Below are 19,232 nucleotides of genomic sequence, written 5' to 3' on the forward strand. Positions count from 1 at the left end.
CAAAACAAATAGCCGTTTGGTTTATTTTGTTTTGACAAAACACATAATTGCATAAAATGGTTTCATTAAACTTCAACTTCAAATTAAATGATATCTCGTTGGTTCAATCACCTAATCATTCATTAAAGTTACCATTAAAATTCTAACTTGCGCGAAAGTTATGATTTTAAACGCAAATAAATTTACTTGCAAAATAATAATATTCAAAATAATTGGCAATTTTTAAGTTCATTTACTCGAAAGTTTGTGGCATACGGAAATTAGACCATTCGTAAGTTCGATCAAACGAAAGCTTTGGCTATTCGTAATCTCGAGTCACACGAAAGTTTGGTCGCTCGCAAGTTAAGCCACAAAGTTTCATTTATTTAAGCGTAACTAAGCCGTTTGAATATTCAAGTGAAAGTAACTAAGTTTCGTTTCATGCGAAAATTTAAATAATGGCTCACGAAAACAATAATGAAACAAAAGTTATAGATGAAACTGAGATCATACTTAAGTAAAGTTGGGCCATGATAAATTAATGTGGAACAAGCGAAATACAATGGTTGCACAAAACTAAAATAATATATGGTTTAGTAGTTGAGACTTGAGAATTCATATACTAAACAAAAGCAGTAAAATTTTGTTATGGGGCAACCAAGCAAACTGAACTTACGTTGGAAAACATTCAGTTTGGAATTAATTTAGGCAAAAGTAACGTGAAAACTGAAATATAAATATTTTATTTTTGCGTTCAGTAGACCTTGTTATTAGACGAAACTTGTAAGAAAAATAATATGACAAAAGTTTCATATGAATTATGTGGACCCTGGACATAACATAATTGACAATTATTTCATAGGTCTGTTAAGCAATAATAGAAAAGATCCTTTTGTTCTTTAAAATTAATTTATTGACTTTTTTTTTGTAAAAATATCCCGAGCAAATAAACCGAATGAAAGTAGTTAGGGTTAGACTTTCGCATATGACGGCTACATTCAGATTTGTAATATTTTTAGGAGGCTTTTAATTTTAATAAAACAATCCAATCATTATTAAAGAGGAATTATAGATCGAATCAATATAATCAACATAAGCTCTGATACCACATGTTAATTATATCGTTGAGACATGGGCAAAATATAAACCATAATATGTCAATTCAATCATACATAAGAAATAGACATCATAATAATAGAACTTACTTGTATGAAACGAGACCTTAGAGAAGGAAGACGATGCGATGATGATTCCTGATTCGGTTCCGTTATGATGTCAGTGATTGATGGAGATCTTAAAAAGAAAGTTATTGGTGTGTGTTTTCAATTCTCTGTTATGTTATGTAACATCTAAGGGAAACCCTAATATATATATGGGTATGTCCATCAAATAACCCATATATCTTATGGGTCCAATTACGTTATTGGACTAATTATAATATTAATTGTTTATTGGATTACATCGAAACAGAAGGCAAGCGGGCAACAAGCTACGCCGCTACATTATAATATTTAAATGATAATAAGGCCACATTATATGGGCTTTTCCAACATAAGCGGTTAAGTAAATATTCACACTTAACGTTTTATATAATTATAACAAACTGTGAAAATGGTGTGCACAATATCAATTAATTCTTTTGAAATTAACTAGTCAGATTCGTCCCACACGCTGTGACGATTTCTTGGTATCAACTTTGTTTGTTACGGTGCCGGTACGACACCAGCATGCGCTATAGCTACTTGATAATAATAATAATAATAATAATAAAATCTTAATTGAAATGCAAGTCATAACATAAACACCAGATGGAATTAATCACTCCAACGCTTGTTTTTTTTTTCTCTTTTCGAGTTCAAACGCTTATTTCTTTTTCTTTTAATTTTAACATCAATTGATGTGGAAAAAGTATAATTTTGAAGAGAGCTGCAATGGAATGAGATTGTTAGACAATGCAAAAATCATGCCTTTGGTTGTCTTCTCAAGTTTAATTTAAAGAGAGAAAGTTTGAAAGGAAGTAGAGAGAACGATTTTTTTTTCCAAAAGAATGTAAGAGAAAAGGAGATGAGTTTGGGCTAAATTTCATCCTTTCAAATTCGAGAGAAATGAAAGGAAGTGAAATGAGAGCACATGAAAGAAAGTCTTTCACTCCTTAACTAAACTCGGTAACTGAGCGTTTGTTTCGGAATTGGACCTCATGTTTCCGCTGAGTGGAATTTCGAGTAACTTCTTTTATTTTTATGAAAATTTAACTGTTGGAAAAACATTGGTTTAATAATCAATCTTAATAGCTTTGATAATGACTAAATTTGTCTAATAAAAAGTATTAGTTCATCAATATTAATGCTATATGTAGGGTTGAGCAAATGGTACATAATACTTTTGGTACCATTTCAGTACCAATCTTTTAAGAAATCCAAAATGAAATGTATATGCTGGGATTCGAATTTGGGTCATTTAAGAGATAAAAGCTTTAATAATTACCCCATGAGTCAACCAACCAAGCTTCATTGATATCTCTATTGATCAAACATAAATCATATATATATTTAAAAAGCAATGTATAAAACATAAATAAACATTAAAGTTTGTTATTATTATTATTTTTAGTTATTATTTTTTATATGTATATGAATTATATATATGTATAAATATATATTTAAATTATTTATGACACCATCTGGGTCAAACATCGGTCCGCCCTCCTGGGTCGGTCCGACCTTTGACCCGGTAAGACGTCCGAGCCGGAACTGAAAACATTGGTTTTGTACTGAGCATTTTCGCACAAAAAAAACAACCCATTTTTATCATGACAGTTTTTGATGCTAGTACCAAGCCCACCCAAGCTCCACTTACGGAAGAAACTTATGACAATAGAATTTTTGAGGTAACGCCAACGACTTGGAGTATCCGGTCATTCACGGCATAACTTTAATGATTGTCTTGTTGACCATTAGTCAGTCGATACGCAATGGCTACAAATCGACCCAACGAATTAACTATAATCACATGCCACCATTAAACATGCTCATCCTCACCAGAAAACTCATATTTCTAGTTACTTTTACATTAATATATTTATTAATCAACGTTACCAATATCACCTTAGCTCAACCAGAATTTAGATACTATGTTTGTGGAGACAATGGTAATTACACCACAAACAGTCCATACCAAAGAAACCTCAAAACCACCTTATCCAGCCTCCATACCACCAACTCCGGCTTCGGTTTCTTCAACCTCTCCACCGGCCAGGGCGGCGACAGAGTCAACTCCGCCGCCCTTTGCCAAGGAGACATGGAGCCGGAGTTGTGCATGAGCTGTCTAAATGACTCCACCATCATGTTGCCAAAAGTCTGTCCTAACCAAAAGGAGGCCGTAGGATACTACGGCAGGTGTTTGTTGAAATACTCCAACGCGGATGTTTTAGGGAATATTAACATGGAGGGTACTGGGATTGTGGTGAACACGCAAAGCGCGTGGGACCGGGATCGGTTCATGGGGGCTCTTGACGTGTTGATGAGCAAGTTGAAAATAGATGCGGCTGCTGGCGACTCGTTACTGAAGTTTGCCACTGGGAACACGACAGGGTCGGATTTTGTAACAATTTATGGGCTTGTGCAGTGTACTCCAGACTTATCTGAGGCGCAGTGCCGCGAGTGTGTGGAAAATGCCTATGATAAGTATGTGAGTAGTGGGTCAAGTGGGAGAATCGGGGGGACGTGTTTTCTACCGATGTGTAGATATAGTTACGACACTCATCGGTTTTATAACGGGAGTACTATGGTCATCCCCGCACCACCGCCGCCGGTTTTGCAGGCAACTCCACCCGGTTTATCACCCCCGACACCCCTACCGGGTACGGAATTATATTCATGTGTATATAAAATCATTTCTAATTTGGCTTATGAATTAATGAACTAATTAGAGTAGTAGTTATAAAGAGTTAAAGACTATAACTAAAATCTAGGTTATAACTACTTGTGGACTTGTGGTTGAGTTATCTATCAAAGTGTTATAGAAAAAGATCAGGGTTAAAATTGACTATGGTCAAGTTATCTACCAAAGTCTTCCAATAATGGTGGATGGACTAATACAGGCTCTTAATTAGTTTTTGATTACTTATATGTTGTCATGAATAACACAGTTTTGATTACTTTTGAATAAAATTTATATTAATATGCGGATAAAATAACCATATTAATATGCGGATAAAATAAACACGTTGTGACGTATATTCAAAATTTTATAAAACAACATATATTTTTAAGTAACAACAAAAAAAAAGGAATAATTAAAAAGAAAACGCTTATGATTGGCTCACATGTTAAACTCTGGTTGATAAATTTTTTCAAAAATAAAAAGAAAGAAAGAAAAGAAGAAATAAATGGAACAGTATTAATTCAACTTAAAATTAGGAGGGGACCATATTGTGACTATATACAATGCCCTCAAAACACTTCTAAAATGATATGCCCACGTGACATTTTACTATTTATACTTGTACACCCAAAGTTCACACCTCAAAGCACTTCTAAAATGTGACTTATATATGTTATTATGCATAACACAGTTTTTATGACTTATATAGCCCAATATTAGTGAGGGATTTCAAATATTTCCTCTCAAAATTGTTTTTCCAGATTTGTCACTCTTCTAACGCATCGTCAACGATGTGTTAGGTAGTCTCGCTAACGAGTTAGCTAACAAATAGTCAACGATGTGTTAGATCTCCAAACGCATGGTCAACGATATGTTAGGCCTCCAGACACATGATCAAAGATGTGTTAAGTGTTAATTTATGGTTCACGATGCGCTAAGTATTAATACTTAACCATTGTCAACCATAAATTAATACTTACTGCATCGTCAACCATAAGTTAACACTTACCACATCGTCAACCATAAGTTAACACTTAATGCATCGTCAACCATAAGTTAACACTTAACGCATCGTTAACCATGTGTATTCCCCTACACGTCATTATCTGATTGGTTTACTAACTCATCGGCGGTGTTCCCTAACACATCGTCCAGCAATGAGATACGTAAGGGATAAAACTCATCATCATCGTACTCAGTATATCCCACCAATAGCAAAACTATGGTAGGGTCTGAGAAGGGTAAGATGTAGACAACCTTACCTCTACTCCATAGGAATAGAGAGGTTGCTTACAACAAGACCCCCGGCTCAATAGTGGCTTTGTATCAAGCCTTAGACATAAGGCACATAACACTCAACCATCAGGACCCCAGCTGATTGGTGCATGTACCCTTGTCTTTCGGCTATCAATGCCACCAAATGATGCATGATTAACCTCCGCCACTTTTAACGCTATTTTCACGAAATTAGTAAAATAACGTCAAAATTAGTGCAATTTCACTTTTATTAGGAGGGATTGGAAACTTTAATTAGGAGGGACAAACTTGGAATCTGTTTCTATAAAGGAAGGGGCTATTTTAGGAATTATCCCTTATTATTTTGTTATTTAGACTTAACATTAAAACAAGAAATATCTGAGAACTGTTTTCTCCATTTTGCAGCTAAAAGTTCGAATGCGACACGATTAGTGATAATAGTAACTGTTATTATGACAACCAGTGCCATAATAATTGCTTTAATTTGTATCTTCTTAAGAATGAGGAGGAATAAAGAACAAAAGCATGTTCCACCAACAAATATTGAGAGTAAGATCTTGCATTATAAGTTAGCACGAGTAGATCAGTTATGCCATTCTTAATAACTACTCTCTCTTACACACAGATGAAACCACGGATATTGGCAACGTTGAATCTTTAAAATACGAATTTAATGTAGTGAGAACTGCAACAAATAATTTCTCTAAATATAATAAACTCGGACAAGGTGGATTTGGAGCTGTTTACAAGGTATACAAATTGATATTGTTGGTAGTTATGTGCCAAAGTGAGGATCTTGATAATACGTAGTCATTATTTATATATGTTGTATATTCTGTGCTATTTAGGGTATGCTTCGAGACGGGCACGAAATAGCTGTAAAAAGGTTAGCAAAAGATTCTAGGCAAGGTGAAGTGGAATTCAAGAATGAGGTTTTGTTGGTTGCGAAACTTCAACATCGGAATTTGGTTAGGTTGCTTGGTTTTAGCTTAGAAGGAAGTGAACGACTTCTCATCTATGAGTTCTTGCCTAATGGAAGTCTTGATCAATTTATATTTGGTAAATTCTCAAAAATAAGCAATTTTGACACCACATATTGGGTTAAATCACATATAACAACTAGATATAATACAAGAACTAGGTTAGAGCCTGTGTTTCACACGGGTGAAAAATGTAATAAAAATAAAAATTGTTATATGTAATACATTAATTATAAGTGAATTAACAATATATCATTTAGAAGTCAATAAATTCAACACAATAACTACTTAAGTGGAGTTGGTAAGCATCTTTCGTTTGAAACATTAAGTCTTGGGTTCGAGACTTGCATCACACAGTAATTTGTTTTTCAAAATTTTACAAAATGTTGTCTTCATATGAAGATGGTTGTATTTGAAGAAAAACCGGGTCATGGGTTATAACTAAACGTTTAATATATAGTTAGATTAGATTATTGTTATATTTTATAAGAAATCTTAATTCTTGTTATAACATCACTAAGGAGACTAAACTTAGCAACATTTTTGAGGTACCAAATAATGTTTTTATTGTACTGAATATTGAAATTGATACATATATACTTCTTAACTAATGTTGGTTGTAGACTTGACTAAACGTTCACTTCTCGATTGGCAAACACGATACAAGATCATCAGTGGCGTTGCAAAGGGACTTCTCTACCTCCATGAGGACTCTCGTCTAATGATAATTCATCGTGATATGAAAGCTAGTAATGTTTTGTTGGATACAGAAATGAACCCTAAGATTGCAGATTTTGGAACGGCAAGATTGTTTAATCAAGAGGAAACTCAAGGTCAAGCAAGTAGAATTGTTGGAACTTAGTGAAGAGGCAGGTCCCAGCAGAGCCCAGTTGGACCCGCAAGACTCACCTTAAACAGGGACGTCTGCGCAGAGACCAACTGGATCCGCAGGACCAACCATGCTCAGAGACGTGACGTCCTTACGCGCAGTACGCAAGCTGGTCCCGCAGGAAATGCCTCCCAATGGTGAAGGACTCCGCCTGTCCCCGCAGCCTCGGATACAAGCCATTAGGGAAGGCCACCCGCGCAGCATGGCTACACGCACAAGGCACTTAGCTCTCGATCATTCAGTGTCACCTGAAGGAATGAGCCAAGCCGGGAGCAATCCCGCACAGAGGCGGGAGGGGGAATACTCCCGCCCAAATAAGCCAGTCCGTATACTGAAGGATCTTTTACTGTACCTGACGAGGTATGGGCGAAAGATCTGATCAGAGATACGACAGCTCACTGATACAGTATGGCGAGCAGCATGCTCCTGTACTGTATCACTATTAGCCGCTGCCTACTCACCAACTACTGCCATACCACGTGCGTAGCCGTCAGTTGGTGGAACAGGAATAGTATACAGCAGGCCTGGTCACTATCAGCCGCTACCTACCCACCAACTACCAGCAGGGCACGTGCGTAGGCTACTGTTGGTGGAACAGGAATACTGTTGCAGCCGGCCATACCTCTTTGGAAACCTACCTTCGGCTATAAATACCACAAATGGTATGACCATCTGATCTTATCATATCTTATTACATTATCATATTATCATCATAATATACCTGATATCTGCTCTAGCAATCTCTTAATATACTTTTATATTTAAAGAGCAATCTAGTCTGATTCTCACGCCGGAGGGTGGTCACAAGGAGGAACCCCCCCCCCCCCCTTCTCAGTGACGAGCTCACGGTGTCTGTTTTGCAGGTTATCAGAAGAACCATCTTCCAAGGGTCTAACCCCTCGTGAGAAACATCTCTCCAACCCCCAGGTTACCAGTAATCTGCCCGGGGTCCGGTTAGTGTTTCTTCATTGGCGCCATCCGTGCATAAAGCTAGAACTTTATTTTTCTCCAGTTTTTTCAAACTTCTACAAAGATGGTTAGAGAAATTCCGGTAACCACAACCCCAGCTACTGGGATGAACACCGGCAACACAGTTTTTACGAACACTACCCCGGCTACCGAAGCCGGGGCAAGTGAAGTAAATTTTACGAACACTACCCCACTTACCAAAGCTGGGGCAAGTGCAGTAAATGATCACCTATTGGGATCCACCGATATCCAGTTTGAGAAACGAAGACTCCCCCGCCAGACTCTCGATGAAGTTAAGGCATGGGCGGAGGCACGACAAAAGGAATTCCAGGCCGAGTTGGACGAACGCTTGCGTTCCGTGCAACAGGCCGACGAATTCGAATACTGGGAAGATGACTCGGAGGAATCCGACTCCGACGCGAACCCTCGCCATAGGGCAAAAGGGAAGCGTAAGGAAACGGAATCCCAACCGAAAAGGCATTTTGGACAAGCCTTCAAACCAAAAAGCACAGGTGGAAGTCCAAGGGACTTCTCTAAAACGTTCAGACCAAACGTTGCAAATGCAGGAACGTCCAAATTTGCAAGGGACATTGCTGAAGCAATCGCCCCAAAGAGTGCCAAACAAATGCCTAACATAGGCACATATGACGGTATATCTGATCCAGACGATCATTTGAACAGGTTCATAGCGGGGGCAACCATCAGTAATTGGACGGAACCCACGTGGTGTTACATGTTCCAAATGACGCTGGTGGGGGCTGCTAGAGCATGGTTCGATCGTCTACCGGTCAACCACATCTACGACTGGGCAGACTTCCAACAGAAGTTTAGCCAACACTTCAGCCAACAACGAAAGTATACCGAGGAGCAATGGACAATCCTCAAATGCATACGAGAGGAAGACGAATCTCTGCCAAACTTCATCACTCGCTTCAACTCAAAGAAGCTAAGTTTGGGCAATATCAGCGAAGATCTCGTTCGCGCTGCCTTCATCCAGGGCGCACATGACCCAGAGCTCATCCGCACCCTAACGGGTAAAGATGGCATGCCATCCACATGGGATGACATCATGACAGCAGCAAAACGCTATGCGGAAACAGAGAAGCAACTGGGTAGAGATCTCCCACAGAGCACAAACCTCTACACCCAGAGGACGAGAGAAGACAACGTCCTCACCGCCCGACTAAATAAAAAACGAAAGCTAGGCATTTGGCAGTCAAGGGTAAACTTTGACACCTCATCCGGCTTGCAACATCGGTTGGACGGAAGGGATAATGTACAGTCGCACCGGAACTCCAGATGGACGCCACTCACCAAAAGCGTCACTGAGATATTCGCCACTGAAGAGCTCCCATGGCCAAAGCCTCCAATAATCCGACATCGTCACGATGCTGATCGGAGCAAATACTGTGACTTTCACAAGACAAAGGGCCACAACACTGAAGAATGCATAGATGTAAAAGATATGGTCGAAGCATTTGTCAGAGATGGGACGCTCGCGCACCTCGTGGCGTAATAAAGGCTGAGCAGGTGAGTGCGTATAGAACCCCAGCTGGGAAAAACACGAATCAATTCCAGCTTCAAAATCGAGACTACATGCTGCGTAAAGAACGAGATCCCGAACCAGGTGCGTATCGGCTCGATGGCACTCCCATCCCAACATGGAAGGGAGCTCATTTACACAGTCTGCATGTAAATCAATTCCAATTTGTAAAGAAAGGGCCAAGAGCCACTTCTAATGGAAATGATTCTCTTTAAGAACACCGAAGCTGATGATTTTACATTTATACTTTTCTGAACACTAATATGCCGGTTTTCACCGCATAATTACGTGAGGTCATTGTATGGGAAGGCGGTCCTACCCGCACGAACCCAAAAAACGTGACAAACCTTCACGCAACCGCGCGTCGAACGGTTAAACTATGCAACACTGGTGACGGCACACATTACGTGAAGTCGTTGCGTGGGAAGGCGGTCTTACCCGCACGAACCCAATAACGTGGCAAACCTTCACGCAGAGTCAGTTGAAGGAGAAGAGTTCAATTATCCCATTAAATGAAAGTGCCGGTCTATCCGCATGAATCATGAAAGGAAAATGAACACTAACCTATCGACAACCGCGCGTCGAACGGTTCAAAACAATTCTTAAAAAAGGATAAGAATAACCTACACGCAGGTCAGATAAGGGTAAAGTTTTGCCATCCTACTAAGTGCAAGTGACGGTTCTACCCGCACAATCACGAAAGAGGAAGCAAAACTTCACACCTATTATCAACCACGTTCAAAGGTTAACTTATCCTCAAAAGGTAAGAAAAACCTACACGCAGGTCAGATAAGGGTAAAGTTTTGCCATCCTACTAAGTGCAAGTGACGGTTCTACCCGCACAATCACGAAAGAGGAAGCAAAACTTCACACCTATTATCAACCACGTTCAAAGGTTAACTTATCCTCAAAAGGTAAGAAAAACCTACACGCAGGTCAGATAAGGGTAAAATTTTGCCATCCTACTAAGTGCAAGTGACGGTTCTACCCGCACAATCACGAAAGAGGAAGCAAAACTTCACACCTATTATCAATCACGTTCAAAGGTTAACTTATCCTCAAAAGGTAAGAAAAACCTACACGCAGGTCAGATAAGGGTAAAGTTTTGCCATCCTACTAAGTGCAAGTGACGGTTCCACCCGCACAATCACGAAAGAGGAAGCAAAACTTCACACCTATTATCAACCACGTTCAAAGGTTAACTTATCCTCAAAAGGTAAGAAAAACCTACACGCAGGTCAGATAAGGGTAAAGTTTTGCCATCCTACTAAGTGCAAGTGACGGTTCTACCCGCACAATCACGAAAGAGGAAGCAAGACTTCCTGTTATCAACCACGTTCAAAGGTCAACTTATCTTAATGCCTTAGAAATTTCGAAAAGGAAAACCTACACGCAGGTCAGATATAAGTTAAAGTTTAGCCATCCTACCAAGTGCAAGTGACGGTTCCACCCGCACAATCACGAAGGAGGAAGCGAAACTTTAACCCACTATCAACCACGTTCAAAGGTTCTTATTCTAAACACTTGGAAAATTGCTAATTTAAACTAAGTATGCAAGTCATAAGTTTATAAAGCAAGGAACCCAAAGAAGGAAATAACAATCTTATACGCAAAAAGATTAATATTTCAAGAATATATTACAAGAATGGCCGGGAAACTACCCGCCTAAAAGAAAAAAAAAAAAACTATACAAGTCTTAGCAATGGGAAGGGATCTTCAGGATCAAGCTTCAGGGACGCTTCCACTTGGACCCGCTCCGTCAGAAGAACGGGGTGGTTCGAGGAACGCTTTGAGGACAGCTAACCCATCATCAGCAGCAGCTACTTCGTCCACCTTCTCCACCACTGGATGCGGGAAGGCGGCGTATTGGTTCAATGCTTGGTCATAAATGGCTTCGGTATCCACATTGAACAAAGGGAAGTTGGAAGGCGGGACGCCTTTCTCAACAAACCCTAGACCAAGCAAGAAGCCGGCCTTTTCCCCATCCTCATGAGAAGCGTTGAGGGCTGCGGTCATAGCATCATCGTAAGAGGTCTCTGAAAAGACCCGACGCACAACCTACAAAGAAAACACAAGTATTAGAACCTTTTCTTACAAAAGAAAAGCGTGAAGATAAAACTAAACATACCTGAGGCAACGCTTCTCGAAGAAGCCATTGGAGGGCAGCTTGAGCTTCGTTATGGGCGCGTTCGGCTTCGCTCTTGTTAAGGTTGGCAAGTAAAACTTCCTTTGCGGCAGCCTCTTCGACGCCCTTAAGCTTCCGCTGGGTCTGGTCAAGCACCCCCCTCTGGTCCAGGATTTCCTGGAGTTTCTTGGCATCTTCCATTGCCAAGGCATCATGAGCGCGTTGGAGAGCCTCTAATTTGCCTTTCAGCTCCTCATTCTCCACACGCAAAGGCTCAGCAACGGCTTCAGCCTTGGCAGCCCTCTCGGTTGCGTTTCGCGCAGTCTCCCTGGCCAGCCGAAGCTGTTCATTCACAGCTTGGGCAGCCTTGGAGCGGGCCTCGAGTCGCGCCTGAACTTCAACCTCGAGGGCCTTGAAGGCCTTCTCCTTGTCGGCGGCAGCTGCCGCCAGCTGTTGGTTCTCCTCCCGAAGAGCACGCGCCTCAGATATGTCCTTGGCGCGAGCTGCTTTCAACTTGTCGTTTTCACGACAAAGCAGCTCGACGCGCGGCTGCATCCGGGCCTGGAGAACCCGAAGCTCATTAGTTAGCCTACCCTCCTGGTAGCTAACCATGGCTTCCCCCAACGCACCCGGAGGAGCAGCGTGGCGAGCCCAGTCCACGCACTCCACAGGTGTGCGAAGGGTTGTTCCTCGGCGTATGTTCCATCGCGGAACATACACTTCATTGGAATCCGACACTGCAAAAGAAAACAAAGGCAGTAAGGAAAAGATGATAAAAAACAAGGGAAAAAGAAAGGAACCCTACGCACCTGTAGGGTCAATGACAGGCCGATAGCCGCCAAACCCATCACCTGAACCTAAAGGAAATCCATCCAACAGGTCAGGCAGACGGGAAGGTGACAAAGATCGGCGGGAAGCCCTGCGCGTACCTGATGGTCCGGCCATCGGTGCCGGTGGCGCGGGCATGGTGGCAGCCGCCGAGGTCGCCGTTGTGGTCGCCGCCGCGGTCGCCGCCTCGTAGGCAGCAGCAGTAACCGCCGGCTCTGTGAAGGATGCTGTAAAAATCGCACTCACAGCCGGCGGTGACGTCATCTCAACTGGAACAGTCCGCTCAGAGGGAGCAACTGAACCAGCGGTAGCAGGCGCAGGCACCTGGGTCGACGCCTCAGGTAGGCTGACCAAGCCTACCGTCATTGGCGGAAGGGTACTCCTCTGGGCTTCACCCCGGAATGCGTCAACATCCACGCCTACACAAAGAAGAAAGTGTTAGATAAATTTATGAAGTAATAAATCTGCAAAGACATTATGATTGTACTTACGGGTTTTCTTGACCCTGAACGTACGGACGGGCGGGGAAGAACCCGATGGAGCCGGCCTTTTGGTACCGGTCACCGTCGTCTTCGTTGGTTCTCCGGAGGTAACGGCCGTAGCCTCCGGAGCAGTGGTCTCCTCACCAACGGGGTTCCCCGTCACCTCTTCACTATCTGACTCCGAGTCAGATAGAACCACCGGACCAGCCGTGGAGGTCTTCTCCTTCTCCTTCCCTTTCCCGCCGGCAGCAGCTTTCTTCTTCCGCACCAGTGGAGGAGCATCTGAGGATTCCTCAGAAGAAGACAGGTCAAGAATTCCAACAGCGGGTACAGCATTAAGGGGTTGAGGAAAGAATATCGCCTTACCTGGCCGCCGGTGGCTCAGGATCTCGTGGCCCAGCGGATAGACCTCCACAAAACGATCCGCCGTTTGCTCCAGGATGGGCAACTCGCCCTCGTCCAGAGCACGAGTACCCATCCGCGCGGGACCGTCGGTTTCCCGCGGGAACAGAAGCGACTCCAAATTATTTCCCTCTGAAAGAAAAGAAACAGTTAGAAGACAAACTTGTATCAAAAAGAAAGACAAGACATACCATAGGGAATAGAGTTCAAACCGTATTCGAGAAGGATGGGAACCTGAGACGCATCCTTCCACACCCGGCTCATCCCTAACATGACCATCCCGGACTCCGCAAACCGGTAAACCGGAGATTGGATCCGGGATATCTTCGAAAACCATTCCGCCTCCTGGTAGTTGGGGGCGTGAAGGCTCGGTATCGCTTGGCCATTCTTAAACTTCATGGCAAGGGGGATGGCGCGGGCAGAAATGTAGAAGAATTCCTGCTTCCACGCGCGAAGACTGCGCTCGGTGTCGCAAATCTTCAGACCCTTAATACGGGTCGTCAAGGTGTACCACCCCTGGATGCACCTCCAGGTATAGAAGGTCATCAGGCGGTCCACATGGGGCTCGATGCCCAAAATCCGGCACACCCACTCAAAATGGCGAATCTTTGCGATCGCCATGGGGTGCAGCTCGGTCAAATGAACACCGTGCCTCTCAAGGACACGGTAAACAAATTTAGTCAATGGAAATCTAAGATTCCCATAGACAAAAAATGCAGCATAAACCCCGATCTTGCCTCTGGGGGCATCGTACACGGTCTGGTGGGATTCAGGAAACTCAGGCTCGAGATGAACGAGCATGAACTTCCTGACAACATACCGGTACTGATCGCCGGGCAGAGCACACTGGCACTCGCCAGCAGTACCCCTGTCATCGGCTATAGCTTCAGCATCACGAGAAGACATCTTGCAGAGAAAGAAGAGAACGATTTCGAGAGAATGCTCGATTGAATAAAGGAGTATTCGCCGGAAATCGCCTTAAGGATGAAGAGAAGAGTGAAAAGTGTGAATTGCAAATAACCCTCTCCCCCTTTATATAGTAATCGCAATTAATGCGGTGAATTTAATGCGGAGGAGAGAGAAATTGAATGTGCAATGAAACTATGACACGTGGCAAAAAGCAGGCTGGCAACAGCTGTTGAAAGGACGTGTGCCACAGATTTCGCGGCCACGCGCCCGAAAAATCAAGCCCACGCGCCTGAAAAAGCGACTGGAATGACCATGTTCTGTCACGTCACCATAACTTCCTGCACGTCCTGACACAGTCAGAAGAAACCGTCGCACGACGTTTCAGAGGTTTGGACTTATCTTTTCACCAACTCTTCGAATTTCAAAATTCAAAATTCGAAAATATTAAAAAGTAAGCGGGAAAATACCCCTTACCCCTTGGCAAGCAAGTAACCGTAAGACGGATGCGGGTACAGTGTAAAGGCAAAACCCTTCACATACCTAGCACCCGCAGGGAATTGAAGCCAAATAAACCTTGGCAAACAAATAACCGTAAGACGGCTGCGGGTACAGTGTTAAGGCAAAACCCTTCACATACCTAACACCCGCAGGGAATTGAAGCCAAGAAAACCTTGGTGAACAAGTAACCGTAAGACGGATGCGGGTACAGTGTTAAGGCAAAACCCTTCACATACCTAGCACCCGCAGGGAATTGAAGCCAAGTACCTCGGCAACCAAGTAACTATAAGACGGGTGCGGGTGCAGTGTAAAGGCAAAACCCTTCACATACCTAGCACCCGCAGGGAATTGACGCCAGGAATACCTTGGAAGTAAAGTAACCGTAAGACGAGCACAGGTACAGTGTTAAGGCAAAACCCTTCACATACCTAGCGCTCCGCTGGGAATTGAAACCAAGAAGGATCTTCTGGGCAATGCTTGCGGAAACGGAAATAACATCCCCGCATAGCGGGAACGTCGAGAACTACGTTGTTTGAAGCTCCAAGATGGAATTGGTGGTCTTAACATAATTGATCACTATGTTCAAAACTACCAAAACCTCATGGAAAATACATACAACTGGGACTCAATGCTCCTGACTTGCGAGGAGGTTACAGACCTACCCGCATCATACCCAAAGACCAAGCAGGAAACTCGGGCATTTCTGCAAGTGACAAGGACTTCCGCGGAAAGAATCCCCATGGAAAACCTTACAAAACCCTTTTCAAAACCCTTTGCTCAAGTCCAAAAGTTCACCTCACTTTATTAAACACTCATGAGAAGAACATTGGACTGGGGGGACTTGAAGAGGCAGGTCCCAGCAGAGCCCAGTTGGACCCGCAAGACTCACCTTAAACAGGGACGTCTGCGCAGAGACCAACTGGATCCGCAGGACCAACCATGCTCAGAGACGTGACGTCCTTACGCGCAGTACGCAAGCTGGTCCCGCAGGAAATGCCTCCCAATGGTGAAGGACTCCGCCTGTCCCCGCAGCCTCGGATACAAGCCATTAGGGAAGGCCACCCGCGCAGCATGGCTACACGCACAAGGCACTTAGCTCTCGATTATTCAGTGTCACCTGAAGGAATGAGCCAAGCCGGGAGCAATCCCGCACAGAGGCGGGAGGGGGAATACTCCCGCCCAAATAAGCCAGTCCGTATACTGAAGGATCTTTTACTGTACCTGACGAGGTATGGGCGAAAGATCTGATCAGAGATACGACAGCTCACTGATACAGTATGGCGAGCAGCATGCTCCTGTACTGTATCACTATTAGCCGCTGCCTACTCACCAACTACTGCCATACCACGTGCGTAGCCGTCAGTTGGTGGAACAGGAATAGTATACAGCAGGCCTGGTCACTATCAGCCGCTACCTACCCACCAACTACCAGCAGGGCACGTGCGTAGGCTACTGTTGGTGGAACAGGAATACTGTTGCAGCCGGCCATACCTCTTTGGAAACCTACCTTCGGCTATAAATACCACAAATGGTATGACCATCTGATCTTATCATATCTTATTACATTATCATATTATCATCATAATATACCTGATATCTGCTCTAGCAATCTCTTAATATACTTTTATATTTAAAGAGCAATCTAGTCTGATTCTCACGCCGGAGGGTGGTCACAAGGAGGAACCCCCCCCCCTTCTCAGTGACGAGCTCACGGTGTCTGTTTTGCAGGTTATCAGAAGAACCATCTTCCAAGGGTCTAACCCCTCGTGGGAAACATCTCTCCAACCCCCAGGTTACCAGTAATCTGCCCGGGGTCCGGTTAGTGTTTCTTCACTTAGTAAGTATACTTCCTTCCTTTAAATATTCAGGCCCACGGAAACTTTACGTGTTAAATCACGTGAATCTCATTTTGACTAGTTATATCCCCCAATAGTTATTGGCAATTTTAAAGTTTATCAGTTTGACCGCTGTAAAATCTTTTAATAAAAGAAACCCTCGTCAATACTAGACAAATGGACCATTTTATTCGTAACACCTGGCTCCTCTTTCCCCAACTAGATATTGACGCAAAATTCTACCGCTTATGCGTAAATTAGACTGACAAACCAATAACACAAAAATATATGTCACGCTCGATGCAAAACTCGCCAGGATATGTGCTATTAACGTAACCTCACGTGGCGTATTTTTGTTGGATATAATAGCGTGTAATGATCATGTTAATAAAAAAAACTAGAAAAGAAAAAAAAAGTTAATGGTTATTTTGGTCTTATGTTTAGTCAAAGTGGTTCTCAATTTCTCATAATTTCCTTTGTGCTCGTCTAAAGCATACGCTGACACTTTGTTGTGATCAATTTTCTTGTGTAGTGGTTATATGGCACCAGAATACGTCATGCATGGCAATTTCTCAGTAAAATCAGATGTCTTCAGTTTTGGAGTGTTAGTGTTGGAGATGATAACAGGACAAAAGAACCAATGTTTTCAAAATGGAGAGACGGAAGAATATCTTCTTGGCTTTGTAAGTATCCACCCTATCACTATAAGTAGTAGACAACTTAATCATATAATCATACTTTTTTTTAATATAAATTAGTGTTCTTTAGATGCTTTTTTCCCTATTCTATAGTAATTCCATTACAAAAATCAAAGTTAGAAAATATTTTTTAGGCATGGAAAAATTGGCAAAATGGGACAACGGCAAATATAATAGATCCCATATTGAAGGCCGGATTGGGTTCACTAGGCGACATCAACAGAAGCATTCACATTGGATTATTATGTGTCCAAGAAAATGTTAGTGATAGACCAACAATGTCATCGGTTGTTCTAATGCTTAATAGCAACTCTCTCTCACTTCCAATACCATCAGAGCCTGCGTTCTTCGTGAATAGTAACACTAATCATGGGTTTGATTCATTCTCAACATGCACCACTCATTCAGAAAATCATACAACATCAAAGCCAGCACCATCCCAATATTCTGTTAATGATGTTTCGATATCCGATGTAGTTCCTCGATAAATTTAAAAATTAGGTGGACCTAATATGCGTGCTTGCTATATATAAAAGGTTTGTATAAGTTTACTAGTAGCTAGACAATAAAATTTAATATGACATTTTTATAGTAAGTATTTTGTATTTTTTAAAGTTTGTATAAGCAATTAAGTTAATTATTGTACTTGTCACTTCATACAATTAAATAAGTTTATAACCGAAGGGCATGTGTGCCAATGATATTAAGGTGTGTAGCAGAGGCGGATACTATAAAATTTTTATATTGGAGCATAATGCAAAATTTTTTGTATAGCGGCCGGGCTTTTATTCGTTTTCATTTTACCTATGAAGCACCACCAATTCATTAAGCAAGTTTTAAGCAAGTAAACATCAAATCACTAGTTCACTAAATGAGTAAAATAATCCACAAAAAACTTAGTGGAAATTGTCATGCTACTTGCTAAATTTGTAATTCATAATCTCAACTGTGGAGCTATATCCACATCATTTAAAATGGGTCTGCCAAAAACCTTTTTATTTTTGTTTTTTCATTTTTTTAAAAAGGTAATCTAACATGTGTGAAAAAAAAGTTATTATTTGCATATTTAAAAGGTCATATAAGTATGTGCTCGTAACTTTTTGTAAGGTAAAAAAGAGCCTCTAAATTTATGGGAAAGGTTAAAATGTAAAGGAAAATAAAAGTGAGAATTATGAAAAAGATTTTGGTCATAAAAAAATCCTTAAAAATCATAACTTAAAATAAAAATAAAAACAAAAAAATTTAAAAAAAAAAACTAAAATGCTTCCCCCGTTTTTCGAGTTAAAAAAAACGAAAAAGACACACTGTAGAGAAAAAAGACACACTGTAGAGAAAAAAGACACAATGACGAAAATAAACAAAAAATACAATAATAAATAAATAACACAATAGATCGCAAAATATAACAAGATGTCGAGCAAATTATAACACATTGTTGAATGATATAACAGAATATCATGTAAAAAATACACAATATCAAGAAAAAAGACACAATCAATGATGAAAATAAACAAAAAACACAGTGATAAATAAAAAGACACAATAATATTTTTTTCCTCAACAGTGTGTGTTTTTTTAGAACAATGAAGACGGGAAAAATATTCTTGTTTTTTTACTGTTTTTATTTTTTTTAATTGTGAGTTATTATTTTTTTATTATTTGTTTTGAGAGGTTTTTTTAGCCACAAACCATTCTCATCATTCTTATTTTTGTTTCCTTTTATATAATAACCTAACCCTTAAATCTATTAACTAAAAAACTTCAAAATTTATTAACTAATAAGTATAATATCGTAAACTATATTTGGTAAATAGATTGCAAACAAAGTAAGAGATTTAAGTTTAAAACTTATAGATACTAGCTTTATTTCTCGTATTATGGAGTTTGTTTTACATTTTTTGTTTCTAATATTTATATTTTTTGGATTTTAATTTTATTTATTGTAAGAAAGTTAAT

At 41.3% G+C, this 19,232-nt stretch overlaps 1 protein-coding gene across 1 annotated transcript; it reads left to right on the forward strand.

Moving 5' to 3' along the window:
• Positions 1 to 3,003: 3,003 nt before the first annotated feature.
• On the forward strand, positions 3,004 to 17,764 carry LOC143612320 (cysteine-rich receptor-like protein kinase 15). Its single transcript, XM_077086337.1, has 7 exons — positions 3,004 to 3,838; positions 5,524 to 5,667; positions 5,744 to 5,868; positions 5,967 to 6,177; positions 6,722 to 6,959; positions 17,111 to 17,261; positions 17,411 to 17,764. The coding sequence occupies exons 1-7, from the start codon at positions 3,004 to 3,006 to the stop codon at positions 17,762 to 17,764; spliced, it is 2,058 nt and encodes a 685-aa protein (XP_076942452.1).
• Positions 17,765 to 19,232: the final 1,468 nt, after the last annotated feature.

The sequence above is a fragment of the Bidens hawaiensis genome, unplaced genomic scaffold (genome assembly GCF_021521415.1).
Source record: "Bidens hawaiensis isolate Kalapana, Puna unplaced genomic scaffold, B.hawaiensis_p1.1 tig00034308_1, whole genome shotgun sequence".
In the NCBI taxonomy this organism is placed as follows: domain Eukaryota; kingdom Viridiplantae; phylum Streptophyta; class Magnoliopsida; order Asterales; family Asteraceae; genus Bidens; species Bidens hawaiensis.